This window comes from Apium graveolens, chromosome 5 (assembly GCF_009905375.1).
Source record: "Apium graveolens cultivar Ventura chromosome 5, ASM990537v1, whole genome shotgun sequence".
NCBI classification, from domain to species: domain Eukaryota; kingdom Viridiplantae; phylum Streptophyta; class Magnoliopsida; order Apiales; family Apiaceae; genus Apium; species Apium graveolens.
The window spans coordinates 317,266,052-317,288,194 of record NC_133651.1 but is presented as its reverse complement, the minus strand read 5'-3'; the positions used below and the strand labels follow the sequence as shown (position 1 = coordinate 317,288,194).

The 22,143-nt window shown below is 35.3% G+C and overlaps 4 protein-coding genes across 4 annotated transcripts; all 4 read right to left on the bottom strand.

Moving 5' to 3' along the window:
* Nucleotides 1-462: 462 nt before the first annotated feature.
* On the bottom strand, nt 463-8,572 carry LOC141659601 (GDT1-like protein 4). The gene is made up of 9 exons (XM_074466564.1): nt 8,264-8,572; nt 8,102-8,179; nt 6,622-6,759; nt 5,586-5,684; nt 5,400-5,472; nt 3,933-4,021; nt 2,434-2,517; nt 2,158-2,217; nt 463-875 (listed from the first exon to the last, which is right to left on the bottom strand). The coding sequence occupies exons 1-9, from the start codon at nt 8,345-8,347 to the stop codon at nt 687-689; spliced, it is 894 nt and encodes a 297-aa protein (XP_074322665.1). The 5' UTR covers nt 8,348-8,572; the 3' UTR covers nt 463-686.
* A 2,500-nt stretch (nt 8,573-11,072) lies between these two features.
* On the bottom strand, nt 11,073-11,969 carry LOC141659600 (uncharacterized). The gene has a single exon (XM_074466563.1). The coding sequence runs from the start codon at nt 11,826-11,828 to the stop codon at nt 11,505-11,507; it is 324 nt and encodes a 107-aa protein (XP_074322664.1). The 5' UTR covers nt 11,829-11,969; the 3' UTR covers nt 11,073-11,504.
* Nucleotides 11,970-12,334: 365 nt separating this feature from the next.
* LOC141723343 (WRKY transcription factor SUSIBA2-like) lies at nt 12,335-17,060 on the bottom strand. The gene is made up of 6 exons (XM_074525134.1): nt 16,238-17,060; nt 15,447-15,617; nt 14,315-15,141; nt 13,814-13,972; nt 12,813-13,725; nt 12,335-12,687 (listed from the first exon to the last, which is right to left on the bottom strand). The coding sequence occupies exons 1-5, from the start codon at nt 16,562-16,564 to the stop codon at nt 12,996-12,998; spliced, it is 2,214 nt and encodes a 737-aa protein (XP_074381235.1). The 5' UTR covers nt 16,565-17,060; the 3' UTR covers nt 12,335-12,687; nt 12,813-12,995.
* A 1,168-nt stretch (nt 17,061-18,228) lies between these two features.
* On the bottom strand, nt 18,229-22,124 carry LOC141659598 (PH, RCC1 and FYVE domains-containing protein 1-like). Its single transcript, XM_074466559.1, has 6 exons — nt 21,985-22,124; nt 21,711-21,890; nt 21,178-21,296; nt 20,246-20,392; nt 19,259-19,725; nt 18,229-18,717 (listed from the first exon to the last, which is right to left on the bottom strand). The coding sequence occupies exons 3-6, from the start codon at nt 21,187-21,189 to the stop codon at nt 18,570-18,572; spliced, it is 774 nt and encodes a 257-aa protein (XP_074322660.1). The 5' UTR covers nt 21,190-21,296; nt 21,711-21,890; nt 21,985-22,124; the 3' UTR covers nt 18,229-18,569.
* Between the last annotated feature and the right edge of the window lie 19 nt (nt 22,125-22,143).

The window sequence follows — 22,143 nt, the reverse complement described above, 5'->3', positions numbered from 1 at the left end:
GCAACTTCAGCTCGTGACTCGATTATTGACAAGAAGCTCGTTGCTCGTCGAGTAGAAAGGCCTAGTTGGCGGAGACTTCATCAATCATCAGTTCCTAGTCCATCAGTTCCCAGTCCAGGCGTTGGCCATGGTCACTAGGATGCAAGTAGAAAGGAATAATCCTGGAGGTTATGTACGGTACCAGCTACTGTGAAATTAAACAAACGGTTTGTAAATAATGCAAATTTTAAGGGGATACAACAGTCATAAATGAATAAAATCTCATGAGATTTCCAATAAAATCTCTTGAGTTACAATACAAAGTTTGATTCTTTCAAGCTTTTCATTCATTCCGAGAAATTAGATAAAAACTTCACTGCCGTGCCTGCCTTCAAGAATACCGTAATCTGTAATAACAAATATATTTAAAAGAAAAAAAATTATATAGCGGTGCACAAAGGATATAATTTGAAGTTATGTGAATGTGGGCTAAAGTTTCCGGTACATACCAGAAAGAAATTATACATACCAGCAATGACATTACAGAGTACTTTCCCACTGATCTACACTATAGTACAAATAGATAATCTTGTATAAATGGCATCGTATTGTTTGTACGTGCTTTTTCAAGTGAATGGGCAGACTAATGACATTACAAAAAAAAGATATTGATGAGTCGGAAATATATGCGATGGTCAACTACTGCGCTATAGGGGAGGATAGAAGTAGGAAGACACAGAAAACCCGAGAAATAGTAGGCCCCCAACTGTTGCAACTGTGCGCTGAGAGATCTTGGACGCAAGCATACTTCCTCCAATCACGGCTACTGACGTACAAACCGTGTGCCCCAAAGAAGCTCCAACAGCGACTCCAAGTGCGTTTTTGTGAGTAGCCAACTGTTATTGACATAATTTAATATCTTCGGTAAGCAGTATACAACAGAAAGATGCACGTAAAAGGACTGACAAGCTCAAAATGCTGAGCAGCATTATATTCGAAACATCTGAAAGCATTTTTTTAAACCATGATCACATCAAGATTAAAATCTATATCATAAATATGTTAATATCCCCGAGGATCTGTAACACTGGTATAATTTTAATGTAAAATTATTCAATTTTGATAGAAGAAGAAAAAAATCTCTGGCGGGCATTCAATATTTCCAACTCAAAAGTAAAGATTCCCTAGGCCCATCATATCAAAACCCTACCCGAAAAAGAAAAATTAAAACTAAATAGCCATGCCAAATTCTAAACAATACTTATTACCCGATTCTATTAGCCCAACAGCAGTAAAAGCAAGGTTGTAATAGCACTAAGTCGCCAATGTTTGTTAGGACGACATTTGGCAACAATTTGTCGCAAGTCGATAATCATTCACGATGTACTACATAACTAATACAAACACATAAACACCCCGACGTATCTCAGACTTACAAATACATAACAATGAACACATTATCATCCCATGTTTAAAAATCAAGGACTAATCCATTTCAAAAACAAAATTATTCTGTTTCATCTTATATTACTAATTATAAATACAAAGACTAGTTTAACATAATAGAGGACGTAAATAACATACATACTAAGTCATTAGTTAACTAAATTGCATATTAAAAATATATAATCTATAAAAAAGAGTAAATGGGCTGGACATGGTTATTAAGTTAGAGCAGAGACTACAAGGCAAAATAGATAATGGAGGCAGTAGTGACCACAAGAGAATCACCTGAAGAACTAAATGGGAATCAAAGCCAATGGAAAGACTTGCCGCCCAAAATATAATCTTTGTATGTGCTTTAGAAAGTAAAATATCAGATTGTTTACAGAAGGGCAAATCATGACCAATTTACAGAGTCTTATTTTTCGTGTAAGTATAACATTTTTTCACCACATTTTCACTAATTCAGGTAGGGTGACCGAGTTATGACTTGGGTAATATACTAGGCAAGTTCAGGAATGACTTTCTAAGATTAAAAACAGGACAAAATTCAACTGCTGACGAACTAACAACGAGAAACAGGAACAATGCCTTTCTAAAGCAATTACGTACAAAGAATCTATTGGAAAAGAAAGACTTTCATGAATCCCTCTCATTTAGGAGACATTTCACAGATTTAATATATACAATACTAGATATTTCTTCTAAATGATTCTGACAAGTTAGGTAACTTACAGCAATTGTTGCAATCTGGCTACGATCCCCCCACTCTGCTAGAAATGTTAAAATGAATGACTGCAAGAAAAAATTGTCATAAAGCAACAATTGTTACAGTTTTTACAGGCAGTGCCTTCAGAAATCTAATTGACATCATCGCAACATTATAAATGACATCTTTTTACGTGCATGCATATATCATTTGCTTGAGTAATGAGTATGGCAATTGCAATATTAAGATGCGACTATTATCTAGACAGGAAGAACCATATTTTTATGTAGCACAAAACGAACCTCCAGGAATATAGGTGTACAAAATCTAGAAAAGAAACGGCGAACTGTAGTTTTTCCTTGCCCAGCCTCAAGTTTTTCTTCTACCTGAGAAGATGAGAATAACCGATAATTTGACTTTGGGAAAAATTCATAAATGCCAAAGATTCTTTGAAGGAAAAAATACACCTAGTGCGCCATTATACAGCTACTTATCCACAAAGGGTCCATGTAACACAAAGAAGTTAAAAAAAACGCTAAAGGTTTCACTATCATATATGATATATAGATATAGGACATAGCAAATTTAAAATTTTATAACCGAAATTTTAATTTTCTCATTGACATTAATAAATTAACTTCAACATTTCAGCAATAACCTAGAAATCTTGATTGGGTAATTTGGCCCAAAAAAAGGATTTATGATGCTAAGAGACTTTAAAAGTAACACATCAGTGTGTCTTATTTAAAACATTAACAACAATAATTAAATGAATTATTGTTACAGACTATTCTTTTAAGTAAATACATAAATACTGATAATAATTATTTTTAAAAAAGAGCAACTATGTTTGGTTGGAAGTATATTTATGAGTTCTAATTATATTTTACATTTACTAAAAGGATGGGGGTAATGTGGAAAAAGATTAAGTATCTTTTATGTACTAGAGGCTAACAGGTTTTCAGGAATGTCAACAGGTGTAGTAAAATGAGAATTAAGGAATGACTCGGGCAAATAAAAGTCACCTATATCTATCAAATAAACCAGAGATACAGGACATTACAGGGAGGTTATATATTTGTTCTAAAATGGAAACCTAAGGGGACTAACAGCTAGGAGGAGATCAAAGTTTGGATTTTAAGGAGTACGTCAGAACTCAAGATTATCGAGGGTTGATTGGATATAGTACTAAGGACATAATCAACTGAGGCAAGTGTTACTATCCTACTCACAAAACCAATTTCTTGAAACACTTTCCTTGTTTAATTTTTGTATTACTCTTGTGCTGGATCATTGTTAATAATTGTTTATACAAAAGGAGTAGTATGTAACAACTCAAACCCACACCATAGTTTTTAAGTGAGGTTTGGGGTGTTACATTAAGTATGATAGTACAATCCAAGTTATCATTAATTAGAATAAAGTAATAATCGGAATTTAAGAAGTGTAAAAACATCTTGTATTTGTAGTCTGTAGAACATTCTGTCTTTGTAGAAGTTTCTTATCATAGCCATAAATAAAAAGGTTTACATCAAATAATATCACTGATGCTAGTTAGCTTTCTACCTCTAAAAATATCTTGTACGATTAGCAGTTGGTTAATCACCACACTCTCAATTTACAGGTGTAAACTATCATCTAAAAACATGGGAAACCAAGTCCTTCAATATACATCATCAACCCCATGAATTAAGATATGAAGAATAGGTTGGCCATCAAAAGCAACACTAAAAAAGATGAACAATATATTACTGAAAAATCAAATCTTAAGTAGGTGAAAATTGGAAACGAATAGACTTACTTCCTCCATTTCCTTCTTTGCGGATGCTTTTGAGTCTGTTGATCTCCACGCAATATAAAGTAGTCGCATACCAAAGAAGGCATAAAGTACTGCAGTAGTAGAAATGTTGAATGAGAACTAGCTCAAGAGTATACCAATATTTTTCAGATAATTTGCATCAATAGTACTACATATACATGTGTGTGTGTGTATAGGCTAGTCATCAGGGCCCACTGCCCCATCAGCACCACGTCATCAGCGCCCGCTGCAATGTGGGTCCACCTGCCATGGCGCCACATCAACAGGGCCCATGCCACATCAGCCTCCACCCCACTTTCATAATAAATAAAAAATAAATAATAATATTAATATATTAGTTTCTAGTTTCTATTCTAAGTTGGTTTCTATTAGAATGAGACCCTATATATATATATAGCATAATAATAGAAACAAGTTTAGGATCATTTTTGGCATATCATCATAAAAGTTACTTTTCACTTGCTTTGTTCAGTTTTCAAGTAAATTTAACTTGTTTACTTTTTAATTTAGTGAGTATGTTTAGCTAACTTTCCTTTTCACATACATGTATACTTATATAGGATGCAGACTTGCAGAGTATGAAAATGAGAAAAAAAAAAAAAAAAAGTAACCCATAGCTACATATTGCTTTTTCTGTTAGTTTTAGCTTAAAGTGCTCTATCCCGTGAATTACCCAATCAGCGTGTCTTCTTTTGCATTTTTTCTTTAAACTTACTTAAAGGAACCCCAAACATGCTCTAAATGGGCGGATAACATGCAATTACATAAGGTCAATATCCCTCAACTTTACGCTTTGCAAGAAATGAGAGATAAGCCTAAAGAAAGGATTCGTCTAACATGAAGATTTCAAATGAGGACATTAGTACATTGAACTATTGAAGGGAGTAAGATACCAAAAAAGGAATCAAGCCTAACTAATAATTTTTTATTTGAGATGCAACAGCTTAAAGTGATTAAGCTCACGGTAATATTGACGTAAATAAGCATAAGGCAAAAAAACCTAATGTGATTTCTCTACTCTTGCTTATTCTTTTGATGGGTACGATACGAAACTTTCATCAAGGATCGCCACCTTTTTTGGGGAAGAAAAATTCCTAAATGTTGCTCTTCCAATACTGAGTTGCATATTACAGCATCTTTATTTTACCTAGCAACCAGTAGTAGGTATTTTCCCTGCAGCTACTGTTACTCTGTTAGTAGTGATGGGATTTCCACATGACATCTCACAGGGCTGATAATATCTATTTGATGCAACCTAATAGTTACATGAATGTGGATTTGTGTCTCGCATAAAAATATTTCCATCCTACTTGATGAGTTGTGGGTTGTCTAACTCACCTTGTTGCTTGGCTAGATACATGAGAAAATATAATATAGAATGTCCCAGGCAGAGTGACGCATACGAAAAAACTTAGAGCATTAACCTTATAATAAAAAGTTAAAACATGCCTGTAGCAGCACTGTTTGTGTGCTTCCTTGATATTAGGTTAGGGACAATTCTTCCAAGTCCAGTTGAGAGTATCTGTTTCATGCAAATGTGATAAATATATAATTTTAGAACCCATATACCTGCTAAATTATTAAACAGTGAACACAATGATACGATAAAATAAAACATCGAAGAAATTTCCCTACCGTCATCACATATAAGGCACTCAAAGCACCAGACAAAACGATCGACTTTGGATGGCGCATAGCCATAAGCGCTGCAATTATGAACGTCTCATCTCCAATCTACAAGTAAAGCCAACTAAAACTTGAACAACATGTCAATAATGTCTCAACACGGCAATAAGATCCTGTCAAATTCCTTATGGACTTCACAAAACCAATTGATGTGAGAAAAGTGAATGATAAGCTAGGTCTTACTACCGGTCAATTGCTAGTTGGCAAATACAATGTAACAAGTTCATCCATATTAGTATGTGCTAATAATTAGACTGCAATAACATAACAATAATTTTGCAGTTTAAATTAACAAAAAAACATTAATTATGCAGTTTGTCATGAGATCCATATCAGGCAGCATGTATGCATCTATTAGACATTGCTTTAATTACAATAACTAGCATATTGTTATAAATTGGGGAAAAAATTAGTTACTGAAGCAAAGATCTATAATTAGGATGTTAACCATGACAATTAGTTACTGAAGCAAAGATCTATAACTGAATTTCAAGAAGTGTAGTATATACCTACACAAAGACATGTGCATTAATTTAACGATTCTGCATATTGTGGTGTCCCTGCCTGAATCCATTTTTCGACATTTCATGAGCACCATATCATGCAGCATGTACTCATCTCTCAAACTTTGCTTGAATTACAAGAACTAGAATATACCAAAACAACGACATGTGTATTAATTTGACATGTATACATGTTGTGGACTCGTGCTTCGCTGCCTGTGCTTGGATCCATTATTTGAGATGTCATGAGCTCCATATCATGCAGCGTGTATGCATGTATTAAACATTGCTTTAATTACAATTACTAGCATATTCTTTTAAGTTGGGGAAAAAAATAGTTCCTGAAGCAAAGATCTATAATTAGGATGTTAATCATAACAATTTGTACTATAAGTCCCTACTCCCCCAGAATCAAATAGAACATAGTGCATTACTCTTAAGATAATTACTTCACCAACAATCAGTAAAGAACTAGCACAAACCTCACTGACAAGTATCATCGACAAACTTGCAAAGAATGCATCAAATACTCCAAGACCGCTATCCAAGTTGAGATTAGTAACAATTGATTCAAGATCAGTTGCACCCCTTTTAGCATCACCCCCACTAGTTAAAACAATCTGTCCAGAATATTTTACACAACATCAGTTCAATATATGAGATCGGTACACCTGCTCACGAATAACCATGTAAAGCACATTTTAGTTAACTAACTAAAAAATATATTTTGAACATTTTCCAAGATTTGAGTCCAGAGCAAAGGAAGAAAAAGCACTGGTAGAAGTTAGAAGCATTTAGCCTATGAGCTAGGTTTTCAAGTTCTTCCGCAATCAATTTCAGCAAAAAGTTCATCTGAAGTTTTTTTTTTGTTGCTAAATAGTTCATCTCAAAGTTACAATAGGTTATCTAGGTTTTGCATTTTCTTAGAAGTAGACTAGAAGCAATTGAAAATTAAATTAAGCAGTCTAAAGTCTCTTACTGCAAGTAAAAACAACATTTTCAACCATAACCCTAACTGTAAGTGTTCAGCACAACTGATCAAATATAACTGTTTGATGCCATTCAAATTATTATTAAGATGAATCATTTTACATTTCTTGTTAATGACAACATTAAGAGTTCGTGCCTTACGTGTGGTGACCACAGAAAATTAAACGCGAAAACCCTCAGAACTCAATTTGGGGTTTACAGCCAAGAGCTCATGCCAATATTTACACATGGTCTGATCACATGGATGAGGATTAACAGCTTTACATCATGGTTGTTGTTAGGTCACTAGATAAAAATCTATCTTGGAGTAAATTCATTCTGCTACTATGCTTCCACAGGAAAGAAACAGTACAGCCTGATGGGAGCATCGACCAAACACACAAGATACTGTCTAAATATAACCTAAACTCGGCTGGAACTGTCGAACATGGATTTGACTTGAAGAATTTTGATCATCTTTAAATCGAGCTGATAAGTGATAACTAGCAAACATAATAAATTATTATATCCCAAACAAACACATTAGACTACAATGAAGAAGCTTAACTATCTGTTACCGTATATTTTATTACACAGCAAACTTAAGGGTATGCTGACATTACCTAATCATATAAGAGAGCGAGCACACTAGACTACAATAAAGAAGCTCAACTATCTTCTATCGTAAATTTTATATAACAGCAAACTTAAGGGCATACTAACATTTCCTAATCAAATAAGAAAGAGAGAGAGAGAGAGAGAGATAAAGAGGGGGGAGAGAGAGGGGGGAGAGGGAGAGAGAGAGGGGGAGAGAGGGGGAGAGAGAGGGGGGAGAGAGAGAGAGGAGAGAGATTGAGGGGGAGAGAGAGGGAGAGATTGAGGGGGAGAGAGAGGGGGAGAGAGAGCGAGAGAGAGGAGAGAGATTGAGGGGAGGGGAGAGAGAGAGAGAGAGAGGAGAGAGATTGAGGGGGGGGGGGCGAGAGAGAGACTCACTTTACTTCTCCTATCAAGAACTTTCTCCTTAACAGTACCCCAACCCAGATCCTTAACAGAAGCATTAGAGTCATCCTCCTTCACCAATTCACACCACAATTCAATAAAAACATTCATACATTACACAATCAAAATACCAAAAAAAGACACAATCTTTCTAACCTGAGCAAGAACACAAGCAAATCCCAGAAACATAAAAACCAAACACACAAGAATCTTGCTGGGGTTCGAATAATCCAACCCCATGATCACACACTTATAAATCAAGAATCAAGAATCAAGAATCAAGAATCAAGAAGAGATCTAAACACACACACAAAAAGGGTAGCTGGGCTAGTATATGTAATTACAAAGTGTGGATTTAGATCTTGAAAATATTAATTAAATTAAGAGAAAAAAGATGGGGGCTCCATTTTAATACAAAAAACAAAGTGCCGGAGGAGAAATTAACGGAACGGTCACTCGGCTTAAGGAAATGAGAAGGAAACTCGCTCTTAAAATAATATTAATAATAATTTCTTCAAAATAATAATAATATAATAATTGTTGTGTGAAAAATAGAAATAAAAATTTAGAGACTTTAAATTATTGTTTATGATTTAAAATTGTTTAACCCCGAAATGAATATTAAATTGGTTTTTTTTTATAAAACATTACGATTTGTTATTCGTGAGATTAGTATGTATTCACGACTTGTCTTTTTCATTTATAAATTAGTAATCACTAATATAATGAGACATTATTATTTGGGAACAATTTTGGGAAGATTTTGAGGAATAAGCATTTTTCTAAATAAAAACTCAAAATTTTAGTCTAATATTTATTTGGATAGTTTTATATCAATGTGACTTTTAAATTATTTAACATATAAAAATAAAAACAAACTGTCCAAAAAATATCTCTTATAAATATCAAATAAGTAATTGACTGCGTTCAAAAGGTCAAATAGGTCACCCATTGTAAATTTTACTCAAAATAATCATCAATTAATTTATTTATCATTCTATTAAAGTCGAAAATTAAAATTAGCCAAAATCGATAAATGTTAACACATGAGGGTAGGGGTCGTTCTGGACTTCAATATGATTATTAGAATTTGTTTTTGACTCACAAAATCATGATGAAATCTCGTTTTTAATTTTCAAAGTTTTGAAAATAACTCAAGTTGGGAAGAATCAAAATCAAATTTCATCATAATTCTGTGAGCCAAATAGAAAGTTTTAGTAACCATATTGAAACCCAAAACGAGCTCTACCATCCTATGTTACTATTTTTCGATTCTAGGTGATTTCAATTTTTGGTTTTATTGAAATTATCAAATTAAATTAATTAATGATCACTTTAAATCAAATTTGTAATATAATTATTTGAACGCAATTAGTCATCTACCTGCCCGATCTTTTAACCCTAACTTAAATTAACCCTAACTTAAACTGTTCTTTTAACTTCAAGTCATTTTATGACTTATAAATTGCAGATAAATTTCAGAGTACCACCTTATCTCTCTTAGATCTACAAATATTTGCAGATAAATTGCAACTCTTCATACATATGTACTCAAAGTCTCAAACACATGTCTTGTAATAAAAACACATACAATTAATTTGCTTTCCCAAGTTAGCCATGACAAGTAACAACAGAAGTACCTAGGAGATAACAAGTTCAAGAATCCATAAACTAGGAGATAACATATCCTAGTTTTTCTATGTTACTCTGCAACTTTGTCTTCAACATTGCCAGAGCAGTAGAGCCCAGATAGAATGCAAACCCCAACTTCAACCGATTCTCCAAATCTTCGATAACAGTAGCTAAATAACAGTTCATTCTTTTCCGCGATGATAGCAGCATAAGGTCTGACAGTAAGTTCATTCAGCTGCTGTTACCAACACAAGTTAACATTTCAGTTGCAACTAATCAATGTCAGTCTTGCACCAGCTCTCTGGTGTGTGTGTTTTGACACTTGTAATATCGCGATCAAGCTAATGGCCTAACACACGAATCCAAGATTAGAACTGCAAATCTGCAGTTACGAAGACTAGAGGCACAGTTAGGAGCTAAATCCAAATCTGCAGTTCTACTCTGTTGAACATAATCTAGAACTAGACACTGACAGCAACTGATCATAATGTTCGAGTAAGAGAAATTTGTAATGGACTACGAAGAACAAGAACCTAACTCTATCTCTGCACTAGAACCTTGTTCCTCAGCATCAAAACAATACGAAGGATAACAAGAAAGTTGATCCTGAAAGATTGACAAACCAATGTACTATAACTACCAGATATCAAATGGCTACGCGTCAACTCAAACATATCTGAAATTTTTTCTTTCAACAGATACAATTGGATTCACACTATCCATTTTAGACTATGATAAACTAAGAACAATTTACATCATGAATAAGCCCTAAAAACAAAAATAGAACTTGCCATCTACAATGAATCAGACAACACTCATCCCAATTTTCAATCTCCACTGAGAAGTGTTCAACGGCAACTATACCAAAATCTCAAGATTCTAGTAAAAGTCCCGAAACTGATCTTATGATTCTAATCTCCCACTCAATCCCACGAGTGGATCACCGTAACAGATTCATCAAGAGCACAATCAGGGGTGGCCTTGGCTATAGGCGAGCAAGACTTGCGCCTAGGGCCCCCGACACTCAAGGGCCCCAAAAATTTCTAACTTCTTCAAGTAAATATATATATAAATTTTCATGATATATGTATATTAGGACCCCATAAACTGATTTTGACTAGGGCCCCTCGAATCTCAGGGCCGGCCCTAAGCACAATCCTACCAAGGAGCAACAAACAAACACAATATCGACATTCAAGAATAATATATCAGTGACAATTTCGAACAAGTCTACACATATCATAGCTGTGATACCATACTAGATGACCAAATCAACAAAAAAGGTTAGTAGAATCCACTACTAATCTACTATTAACAAAATAAACTCATAATCAGTATAAATGTAAGAGTCAACTCATCACAACTCTGCAAACTCATATATACAAGAATAAAATTTGAAAAGTGTATACATCAATCTGAGAACTGAGAATCATGAGACTCATTCCCATAAAACTGGCATCGAAAATCAACAACAGAACCAGAACCAGAACCGGAACCGGAACCGGAACCATAACCTAATATATACAAAGAAAAAAAGCTATACTTCAATCCAGCCTGGATTGACCGTTAAGGCCCGTGGGCCGGGCTTTTTTTGGATCGGATTTTTACCGGACCGGAATTTTACCGGATTTTTTTCGGATCGGACGGACTTTTCGGATTCGGATTTTTTGTGCATCTCTAAATCCAGGTGCTAAAAATCATCGAGAGAACCAGAACCAGAACCACAACCGGATATCTACAAAAAAACACTTAAAGAGGGTGTACATCAATCAGAGTACTGAGAATCATTACGATAAAATCTGCGTCGAAAATCAGCAACAGAATCAGAATCAGAATCAGAATCAGAACCACTACTAGAATCAGAACTAAGATTATAAGAATAATACAAATAATAAGAATCAGGAGAAGAAGGAACACAAAAAAAAGACCAAAAACAAAGAGCCAAACGACCAAACTGCTCAAGAGGGAAACATAACACAAGATCAAGCAAATGTTGGTTGTGTATAGGTTGAGGTAAACAAGCTAAGCATTGCCACACATCAGCTGATGTTTTTGCAACTGATACTACTAAGTTGCTGTTAAATACCATCACCCTGGTCTTAAATTCTTTGGATTTGTGAGTTTGGTTTAAGACAAAAGTCTGGTTTGGATCATGATCATCAGTTTGGTCTGTTTTTTGTGAATGTACAAGTTTCAAAAGTTGATTCCTTGCAATAATTTAGTTGATGATCTGTAGTCTTTGTCTGTTTTTTTGTAATTGACTTGCATTTATTAAAATAAAAACCCATTAAATTATTGAAAACGACTTCCATTAACCTTAAAATTAATATATTAGGATAGTCGGTATTATAAAAATCGAGAATCTAAATGATAGATTTTGATATCTATAACTCACCCCGAGTAAGTCAGCTAGTTGAGACCCGGACTTAGGGACTTACTACCTTAAGATCACTTTTCAAATTTTTACGGCTTGATGAAACATTTCGACTTATACCCATCTTAAATATATTAATTTCATAAGAATAAAGCCTTACATACCTTCAATATCATAGTTATTATTATAGTTAGGATGAAATATTTCGACTTATACCCGCCCGGAAAATAGTGTCCTTTCTTATTTATAGGTAGGGATGTACATTTTTGAAAAGTTGATCTTCCAGCTACTTCTTCCTTTCTAATTTTCATTCAATCAGAATTAAAGAGGATGCTACAATCACAAGCACAATGAGCTTTAACAATTTCCTAGAAGTCTGAGGACTCTGTAACTTCAAAGCCTCCTGTAGATTTATTGCTAATACTAGATAATAATAAGCTGATAGCTGATAGCACTTCTTTCAGGTTTCATTTCAGGCTATGAAGGTACTACAAACTGAAGGAGATCTTTGTCGTTAACGTTAAGTACTTAGGCACGATGCAATCCATCTTTATGATCACACTCTCCGGGCAATCTGCAGCATCCATGCACACAGATGAAAAGAAATGAAATGATATGATTTGAGCAGTAACTGAAAAGTCGAAAAAAGTAGCTTAGTGAATAGTGATAGTGAAAAACTGGGGATGAGTTATGTTCTACCTCTTGAACATAAGGCAGATTGCTGCTTCATCAGTACCTGACAAGTTTATCAACTGTACAGGAAAAGAGGTTACGTAAATTGCATGTTGAAGGGAATTCAGTTACCAGTCATGCATGACAATTTTGAGCGCTGCAAGGTAGCAAAATACTAGTTCCATTTTTTTTTCTCAGACTCGAACATGCTCAGGATGGAAATTTTCCATTTATTTGATGGAACATTGAAGAGGATGCTGGATTTGCCTGATCTGAAATAGGCAGGCTACTTCCATATAGATTATCATCCTTCTCCACTTTAGGCTCGACGAGTTTGAAATCATTCTGGCTTAGATGCCCGTCTAGGAAAGGGTGAACTGAATCCATTGGTTTTCCATTGGTATTATAATCCACACCACTCTGATTGATATTGGCTGACCCAGGGATAGTCATCGGTAAAGAAAAGGGATACCCGGGCAGTACTGAGGAGACGGAACATGCTGCAGGGCCATCAGTGTGGTCAGGGTTCATAAGATATGAGCCATAAGACATTGAGTTGGGAAGGGGTGGTAACTTAACTTGGTAAAGGGAAGGAGCTCCAAATTTCATATCTGCACCTAAATTTCCAACAACATATGGTCTCATATAATTATTGCGTGCTGCAGGATTTCTTTCAAAATGAAGAGCAATATCAGGAACTGGTGGTTCAGGCTTTGGGGCATTAGCTGTTCTAGAGAGTGAAACTGTAGGCTGAGAATTAGATGCATGATCCGAAGGTAAACTTGCAGTGACCGAATTTCCCTGGCTACTGTTTCTGGCAGCAGGAACTTCATGAGTGTGTTTCCCCTCATATGTCGTGATCACAGATTTAAGATTGTTAGATGCTCTTTCCACATGCTTCCTCACCGGGCATCCAGCACTAGTGCATTTGTAGTAGCTCCTGCACAGGAGGTTAAAAAATTCAGCGGATGCAGTCCATATCAGCACTGACTACATGATGCATGAAAAGAAACTAAAGCATCACATACCTAGGATTTGGATTTCCTTTGACTACTTTTTGTCCATACTTCCGCCATCTGTATCCATCATCAAGTACATCTATTTCACTTTCAATCTGGACCACAATTCTTGGTTCACGCGTAGTCCTTGATGATAAATTTGTTTCAATTATGCAACTGTCTTTCCTTCTGAAATGAGCAGCTAAATTATTGCTTTGTTATGGCAGGTGCCTATATCAGTAAACTCCCATCTACATTTCCCTCTGGAGTTGTATAAGTTTAGTGTCTACGTATCATAGTTATCGTAGTCAATACAATTATCAAACTCTTTTCTTATTCTCATTATACAATGCCAATTGTATTTTACTCTATGAAATTTTTAACAGCCTAATCCATTTGATAAAAGAAAAGTTAGATGTCATGTAGTATAATGCTATAATTCTGTTTTCTTTCCTAGTAGGAGAAAAAAGTTAAGTAGGACTAATTATTTTTTTTGCTGAGGAAGTTATATGGGGAACATGGAGGAAGTACCTCCTCTTTGACTCGGATTCTCCATCCTCAGCATCCTCATCAAGTGATACGCTTCCCTGTGTAGCACCATCTTCATCGTCACCATCTTGACTAGCAAATGTAGATGAAAGCTCAGGAGTTCCAGAAGATTCAAATGCACCCATCGATTTGCCTCGAGTGTGTGAAAAAATATCAGATATTTCCGTCAAGACAGATGTTGAAGATGTCCTTTCAAGACCATCAGGCCTACCATCTGGTTTTGCATCTTTAAACCCAAGCTGAAAATTTCTCCAAACTGCCCCTCCTTCAACATTGATGCTATGTGCGGTGCTTTCAATCCCAGCTGAGGTCTCACTAGGAGAAAATTGACATCCAAGTATTGCTCGACGACTAGGCTGGGGTTTGGGATGATTATGAGCACCTTTGTAGATTATTTCTGTTATTTGTCCATCAAGTGAACGCTCTACCTTTTTCTTCACCTGACAATTTTGCTGTGTACATTTGTAATAACTTCGAGGATACTCACTACCTTTCACTTGTTTTTGGCCATACTTTCTCCAATTATAGCCATCTTCTGAAGTCCTCAGTGTTTCCAAGGGAGGATATGCCTCTCTCTGTTGTCCTTCAAGCAGACGAGAAACTTCTGTGTCAACTCCATTTGCAGTTTCTGAAAATAGAGACATCTGATCACTTTCTGAATTTGCACGACGTGATCTCTTTAATGCAGTACTTTTGACATTAAAAATATCCTCTGATAAATTGACTGCATAAGCAGTTGAGCCTGTAGTGCAGCTATCAGTTGCGGTTTCTCTTAGATACTTTGCAGGGCACTTAAAATCTAACGGTGGCTGCACGGGAGGAAATGTTTATCAATTACCATTGTCAATCCTAAGAAATTCTAAAAACTTAATGGAAACATGTTCAGGTTCATGTATATTGTGCAATATAAACACACTAACACATTCAATTTAGAACTTTTAAGTTGGTACTTGAAGATTCATATATGTAATGCAATGTTCTGTAAAGAGTCTACAGGCAATACACACTGCAGAACCTAATCTAAACTCTTGAGTCCTAACTTTAAGGTCCTGCATATTATAAAAGCCGAGAAAGGCTACAATAATACCAGTAACGCTTAATACATAAAATTCACCTTATCTGCCAGCTCTGAAATGCATGGCAATCCTGCAAGCTTGAAGCTCAAAGAAGAACTAACATCACAGTCCCCGTCTTTATCTGCAGCACCAGCAGCTGACTGCATCATGCTTTCATTATTAAACGAGGGTGACTGATAAGTTCCAGTAGTCGGAGATGAATGTGCAGCCTATGCAAAAGTATAACATTAGGGATAAGATATAACAGACATATATAAGAAAAACAACAAGACTTCTGAGGATTCATTCCAGCAAAGTGCAGAAACAATAATTGGCATTTAAATTCCTCAGTGAAGCCTCTAGTAATGCATATACCATTTTCTAGCTGTTCACTTATCTCCGAGGACAAGGATCTTAACCCGAGTGAAAAGTAGTATTGCACATAGTTCACCTTCAGCCTACCCGGATTCTTAAAAATCTCGTCATAATGGGAGAGGCTAGGCTAAGGCATGCTTAAAGCAAGGAACTGTATTATTGAATGCCTAAGGGGAGTTCAATTGGGAAGAGAACGTCAGTAGTATACTAGACTTACTATTAATCTCGCCATTTCAGTTCTATACCTTATATTAGTGATCTACCATCACAACTGCTTCGAAATCATCCACTAAGTACAAAATTGATTGATATGGTGACAGATAAAGAGCCAAAACACCTCTACAATACCAATTATAAAGGATACGAAGACACATTAGTACATTACCTGAGAATTAGGAAGCATAACCGGAGAATCAAGCAATGCAGTGGGACTAATACCAAATATAAAGGATACGAAGATACATTAGTACATTACCTGAGAATTAGGAAGCATGACCGGAGAATCAAGCAATGCAGTGGGACTAATACCAGCTGGTATAGTAAGATAACCAGACCGGCCACTCGGAGAACAGACAGGACTAGCTACACCTCTAAACCGAACCTCATCAATCTTATGAGCATCAAAACCAGTTTTCACTGCCCTCCTCTCTGCAATACTAGGCTTCACATCTTGTTCCTCCTCCACCTTAACAAAATCACTCTCATTCTTCACAACAATCATGTCACTACCAACACCCTCACACATCCCATCAAACTCATCAAACTTCCAACACTCTTCAAATTTCTCGCCTTGCATGTCCATCGAAAACAAATAAATTCAAAACATGATCAAGAAAAGATGGCGTAACTGACAGTGGCGGAACCAGGATTTCAAAACACAGCCGGGGCTAAAATGAATTATCGTCAATATTTTGATGTTAAACCGAAACTTAACAAACAATTATACTGATCATCGAAAACAAATAAATTCAAAACATGATCAAGAAGAGTTACAATGGCCTGGCGGAACCAGGATTTTAAAACAGCCGAGACTAAAATGAAATATCGTCCATATTTTGATTAGTAAAAAATTCCACTGATTTTTAACTAAAAGTCGGATTTGAAAAAAAAAACTCCACTAAAATTTCGGTTCAGCCTAGGTTCGCCCCCTTGGTTCCGCCCTCGGTGACTGATTGATACTGTGTTTTCGATGTTTTCGATACACAGTATCAATCAAGAACAAGAAATGATGAGCTACAAAAGAATGAAGCTAGAAACAGACTGAAACAGAACATGCAGAGTGATGTAAATGTGTAACATTTTTTTAGAAGATGAGGATTAGAGATAAGTGTGATTAGGAAGATGAGGTATTATATTAAGAATAGAATCTGAGTTAGTTGAGTTAGCGTAGAAATTGCAACGTAATGGCTTCCCGAGAAGTATTAAGCGGATGTTTAGTTGCATGGATCTTCATCAGTTTTAGGCCTTGTTAGTTTTCAGTTATAACTTATCTTGTTTTTATTTATTTATTTTATCCTCTAAAATATGTGTAAATTAATCATTTCAGTTAGTTTAAGTAATTGAATGAGTAAAGATTTTTACGGCATAATTAAGTCTCGTGAGAAGAAAATCACGTGGCCAAAATGTTATTCCGCTTATTTTTACGTATTTTTATGTATTATACGTCAACTTGTATTTATAACACACATGACACATGAATGTCAGTCGGAAATATTTTGTGAAAACAGTATTTTCATTATTTTGAATGAGAGGGTAAAACTGGGTGCATTATACCATTACAGTTATACCCTCTTTGGATACTGTTTTTTTATCCGATATATACCTACTTTATACTAATTTAATACTTTGCAAAAAATTATTTATTTATAATATATTATTTATTAATAAAAAAATCACAATATCTTCTTATAAATTGACTTCACTTGTATGCTGTTTGTCATTTTTAGCCTCGTTTAAAGAGCCACAACCAAAAATGTAAAATCTTGATTGATTATGAAAGTGCCAACTGCACACTCATAAAACAGTAAACATATCAACAAAAGAAAATAAATTCTCTCTATTCCTTTTCTTACAACTGCAGGTAAGATTTCACGAGCCAAACTGCATAATCTAACATCCTTCTGGGAGAAGGATGAATTCATAAAGAGTTGCAACCTCAGACATCAGTGTTCCATTTCCACCGATTCTGTAGATTAGCTGACAGCTGCAACAACGATCATATTACAATTAACTATAAATATGCTATATTTGTACCGATCACACCAGAAAGTCTACCTTCAAGCACACAAGCAGGACAGCAGATGATGGGAAACTAATTTGTGACCGATTACTATGTCAACGTCAAGGAGAAGAAGAATGCCCGTTTCAATTCTATTACCATTCTGTGCTCCCAAATGCACCGGTCAATAGGAAGTGCCCATAGTGACTGGGAACAAGAGTCCGAGTGACCAGCAGAAAAGATAAGTATTATCAGATGACGCTTCTTAGACTATATTTTCTTCTGAATATACATAGTACCAGCTTCTGATAAAAGCCAGTAACCTATTCTGAATTTACAATCTCAATCTTGCTCCCTCACACAAAAGAGCACAGGTAAAATAATGGAAAAAGCAAATCATTGTGAATATAATATGAGGATGAAAACTAGAGGAACCTCTCTACTTCTCTCTCTTCCTCATGTGCACGCTTCCAATCTCATAGTGATGTCAGCTGAATCCTAATCTATCAAAATAACTTTCCTTCCGACTGCTATATCGGAGGAAAGCAAATCAAAAAAGAAAAAGAAAAGATCATGTACATCTGATGATTCACATAGAACTAGGTGAAGTCCTCACTCCCAATACCAACATTTGACTTGTCGACCATGCGCACATTGTACTTCTCATACACTCGTGCCCGATTCTCTGCCCACCATTGTTCAGCTTGTTTCTCACTAAACCAGTAAACCGCTTCCGGCTGCATTTATTAGATGCACACAGAAAACATTTATTAATATTTTTGGAAAACCATAACAAACCTTTCAATGTAACTAAAATGGTGATTATAAAGATGAAGCAAATACTATTTATTCTTTGTAGCAAAATAAAGGTGGTGCAAAAGGGAGACATTTAAATTTCAACAATTGTCAGCCCATGGGAAAAAAACTGACGATTTAATTTGTCCGGTGCAAGATATAACGCCGTACAAAATAGGCCAATCAAAAAGATTAGTAATATTTTTGTAAGTTCAATACTGTTGCACATCTGTAGACAATACATTTTTCGTATGGCAGTACAACTAGAGTAGCTAAGCTAAATCGGGCAGTACGAAAAGCATTAAAGCCAGATCTTGATAAATTTGCTTAAATGCATATAAAACTTGTGCCTCTGCTTTATCTTTCGATTCATAACTAAGGAACTTGTTTTAGTTTAGCAAAGCATTGGCCAATATGATATATGTTTAAGATCAAGTGTGGACACAAAAAGTCAATAAAAATTAATGAGAGACAAAGAGATACCTGAAACGAACTTGCTTGAGATCTTTTACACCTCCCGATAAGGAGGTAAGAGTGATATAAACCCCTGGCTCATCTTGCTCAACCCATTCACTCTCATTACGAGAATCACTTTCTTTTGTTTTACTCCCATTTCTTATTGTTGCTTCTGAATGCACCATTCTGTTTTGACCTGAAAGGCGGCTACTGACAGTGTTCGATCCGTTGAGTAAAAGCTGGCTATTTGATGTATTAGTGAAGAGGTTGTTATTTGAACCATTTAGTAGAAACTGGTGATTTGATCCATTGGATAATATTTGGCCATTCGATCCATTAGAATCTGGATCTTCGTTGGTAATGTGGCCATTCATTAGATCATTTGATGCATTTGAAACATCACTGGAAGCAATTTTAACCCCAAACGAAGCTAAAGTAGTAGATTTCATATTTCGGGATGCTCCAACGGGCAGCCTTTCAGCCATGTCTTTAAGCTATTGCATAAAAAAAATATGTAAAACTCAGTTTTTAGGTTATTTGTTTTGAATGAGAGAGTTACTCATCAAATCCTTTTGCTCTTATATCCATCGCCAGAGAATCAAATCAAGCTTATTTATTAAACTGACACGAAAGGATATGGCCATTAAATAAGTCTAATAAAAAGAATCATGGGTCTGCTAAACGAACAAGTTACATCAAAGGAATCAAGAAATTAAGAAACAAATAAATGAACTGTTTTAATGTCAATTTCTACATATATTAGTTAAACCCAAAACTAGAACCCAGTTGTCAAGGCCTCGACTATTAAGCTATAAGCCAAAGAGTGGCTTTCTGAGAAGAGAAGTGTGGATTAACCAGTTCAGATGATCTAGGTGCAATATAGATAATATATAAGCAATTGATGTAACACAGGCGCAAAGCACAAATTACCACATGATATCATCCAAGGGGCACACCATATTGAAACATATCAGTAACACATTACACACTATTAATGTCTTTAAGATATCTTACTAGGGCAGTGAGTGACTTGATCACGTCTTTCGCGGCTTGGCATTTTGCAGTCTCTTCTCCTGCAGTTGCTATTGCCTCCTTTAATTGCTTAGTAGTTCTTTCAAGCTCCAACTCTTGAAATTGGACTTTTCGAGTATAATTTTCAACCTACACCAAGTATATGACACTTTAAACAATAAACACCCATTGCACAGAAAAATCATAATCAAAGCACTTTTTCCATGATAACTGAAATCAAATTAATTCCCTACAATTTACATAATATGAGACTTATCAATTTTAGAACTATTGGATAATGTCATATGGATCTGTATGCACAATTGTAACCTTTAGTTGAAACCCAAAGCTGCCTTGTGACATTTTCAAAGAACAATGTGCAATTAATTAAAGCACTACGAGTTATCTGTACAAATTTGACAGTAATCCACACAATTTTATACCATACCAAAATTGTTCAAATGATCCTGAACACCATTAATGGCAATTTGATATGTTCTAACTATGCAATGTACATCCATAATGTTCTCATGTGGTCCCATCTCGCAAGTTTGTTTTTCAAAACATTGTCATGTTCTACTATCATAAGTCTATTATTAAGTACTCCTATTACTCACAGAATGGAATTTGCATGTTAACATTGGGTTGATGTAATAAAAAAACTTTCATAAAATAGTTGTGGCTGTATCATTTTATGCCACTCTTGCCATCCAAATTCAACAATCTGAAGTGCCTTTTCATCTGGTGGTTAAACCTACGAAGATACATCACTCTGACTCACATTAAAGTGCCTTTTCAAATTCAGTTCTGGTCAATTTTCACAGATTAAAGATCAGATATAACTGGCTGCAAATTCAAAGATATGAACTAGAATTAAAACTAATCAATTCAAAATAATATTTTAATGCAGATGGTGCAGGGATCTAATGACTCACCGTCAGTTGCATTTGTAGTTTCCTTTGCAGACATGACTTCTAAAGGGCCATGAAGCTTCAACCTCACTTTCCAAAATGAATCCAACTTCTTTTCCCACCAATCCCATTACTGAGTCCACCTGATTTTTTTCCCTCAAGTATAATATGGTGGAGACATTTACGCCCAGTAGTTTTAATCATTGCATAATATTTCGATGCATAAACACGCCAAGGATAGGTAATAAGCATATTCACTCAATTCTTTCAAAATGTCAATCATGTAGGAGCCTTTACAAACATATTCCTAACCTTAGAAAAACTTAATAACCAACCCCAAGGCTACAGGTTAACAAAGAAAAACCTTTTTTACTACCCTAAATAGTGAATCAGCATTCGGTACTTGTTAAAAGTATGAGTAGTCTAAAAATAACAATCAAACAAATCAGTACCTTATTTTTGGCCATGTAGTAAAAAAATTAATATTTTAAAATGTTCATAAATCATATACAAAGTAGTAGGTCAAATTAAATGCATTGAGAAAAATCACACCATACATGAGATAAATGTCAAGAGATGAGACTTCTTGCCCAACAGCAAGCAATGCATGGCCGATGACAGCAGCAATAAGAATGCGATAATTCTTAAAACCCATATCATGCAATTGCCTCTGGATTCTCTTGCAAATACTCATGGCTCAGGCTTCTTTTGATTTAAAACACATCCGTAGGTAGAATCTGCAGTTGCTTCTCAAATCAATTATTCATTCCATTAATTATGCACACATTACAACAAGACAACAAGATATATATACCAGAAAGAGTGATGTACCTTGTGGAGGTGATTGTTAGTGTAGGGGAGGATGTCAATGGAATTTCCTCACTTGGAACTTGTTGCTCTCGTTTAATAATTACAATAGAATAACAGACCCTCCACAAAAATGACACCCTTCCACTTAGAAAGAAAATACAAACAATAAAGACGCAAAAT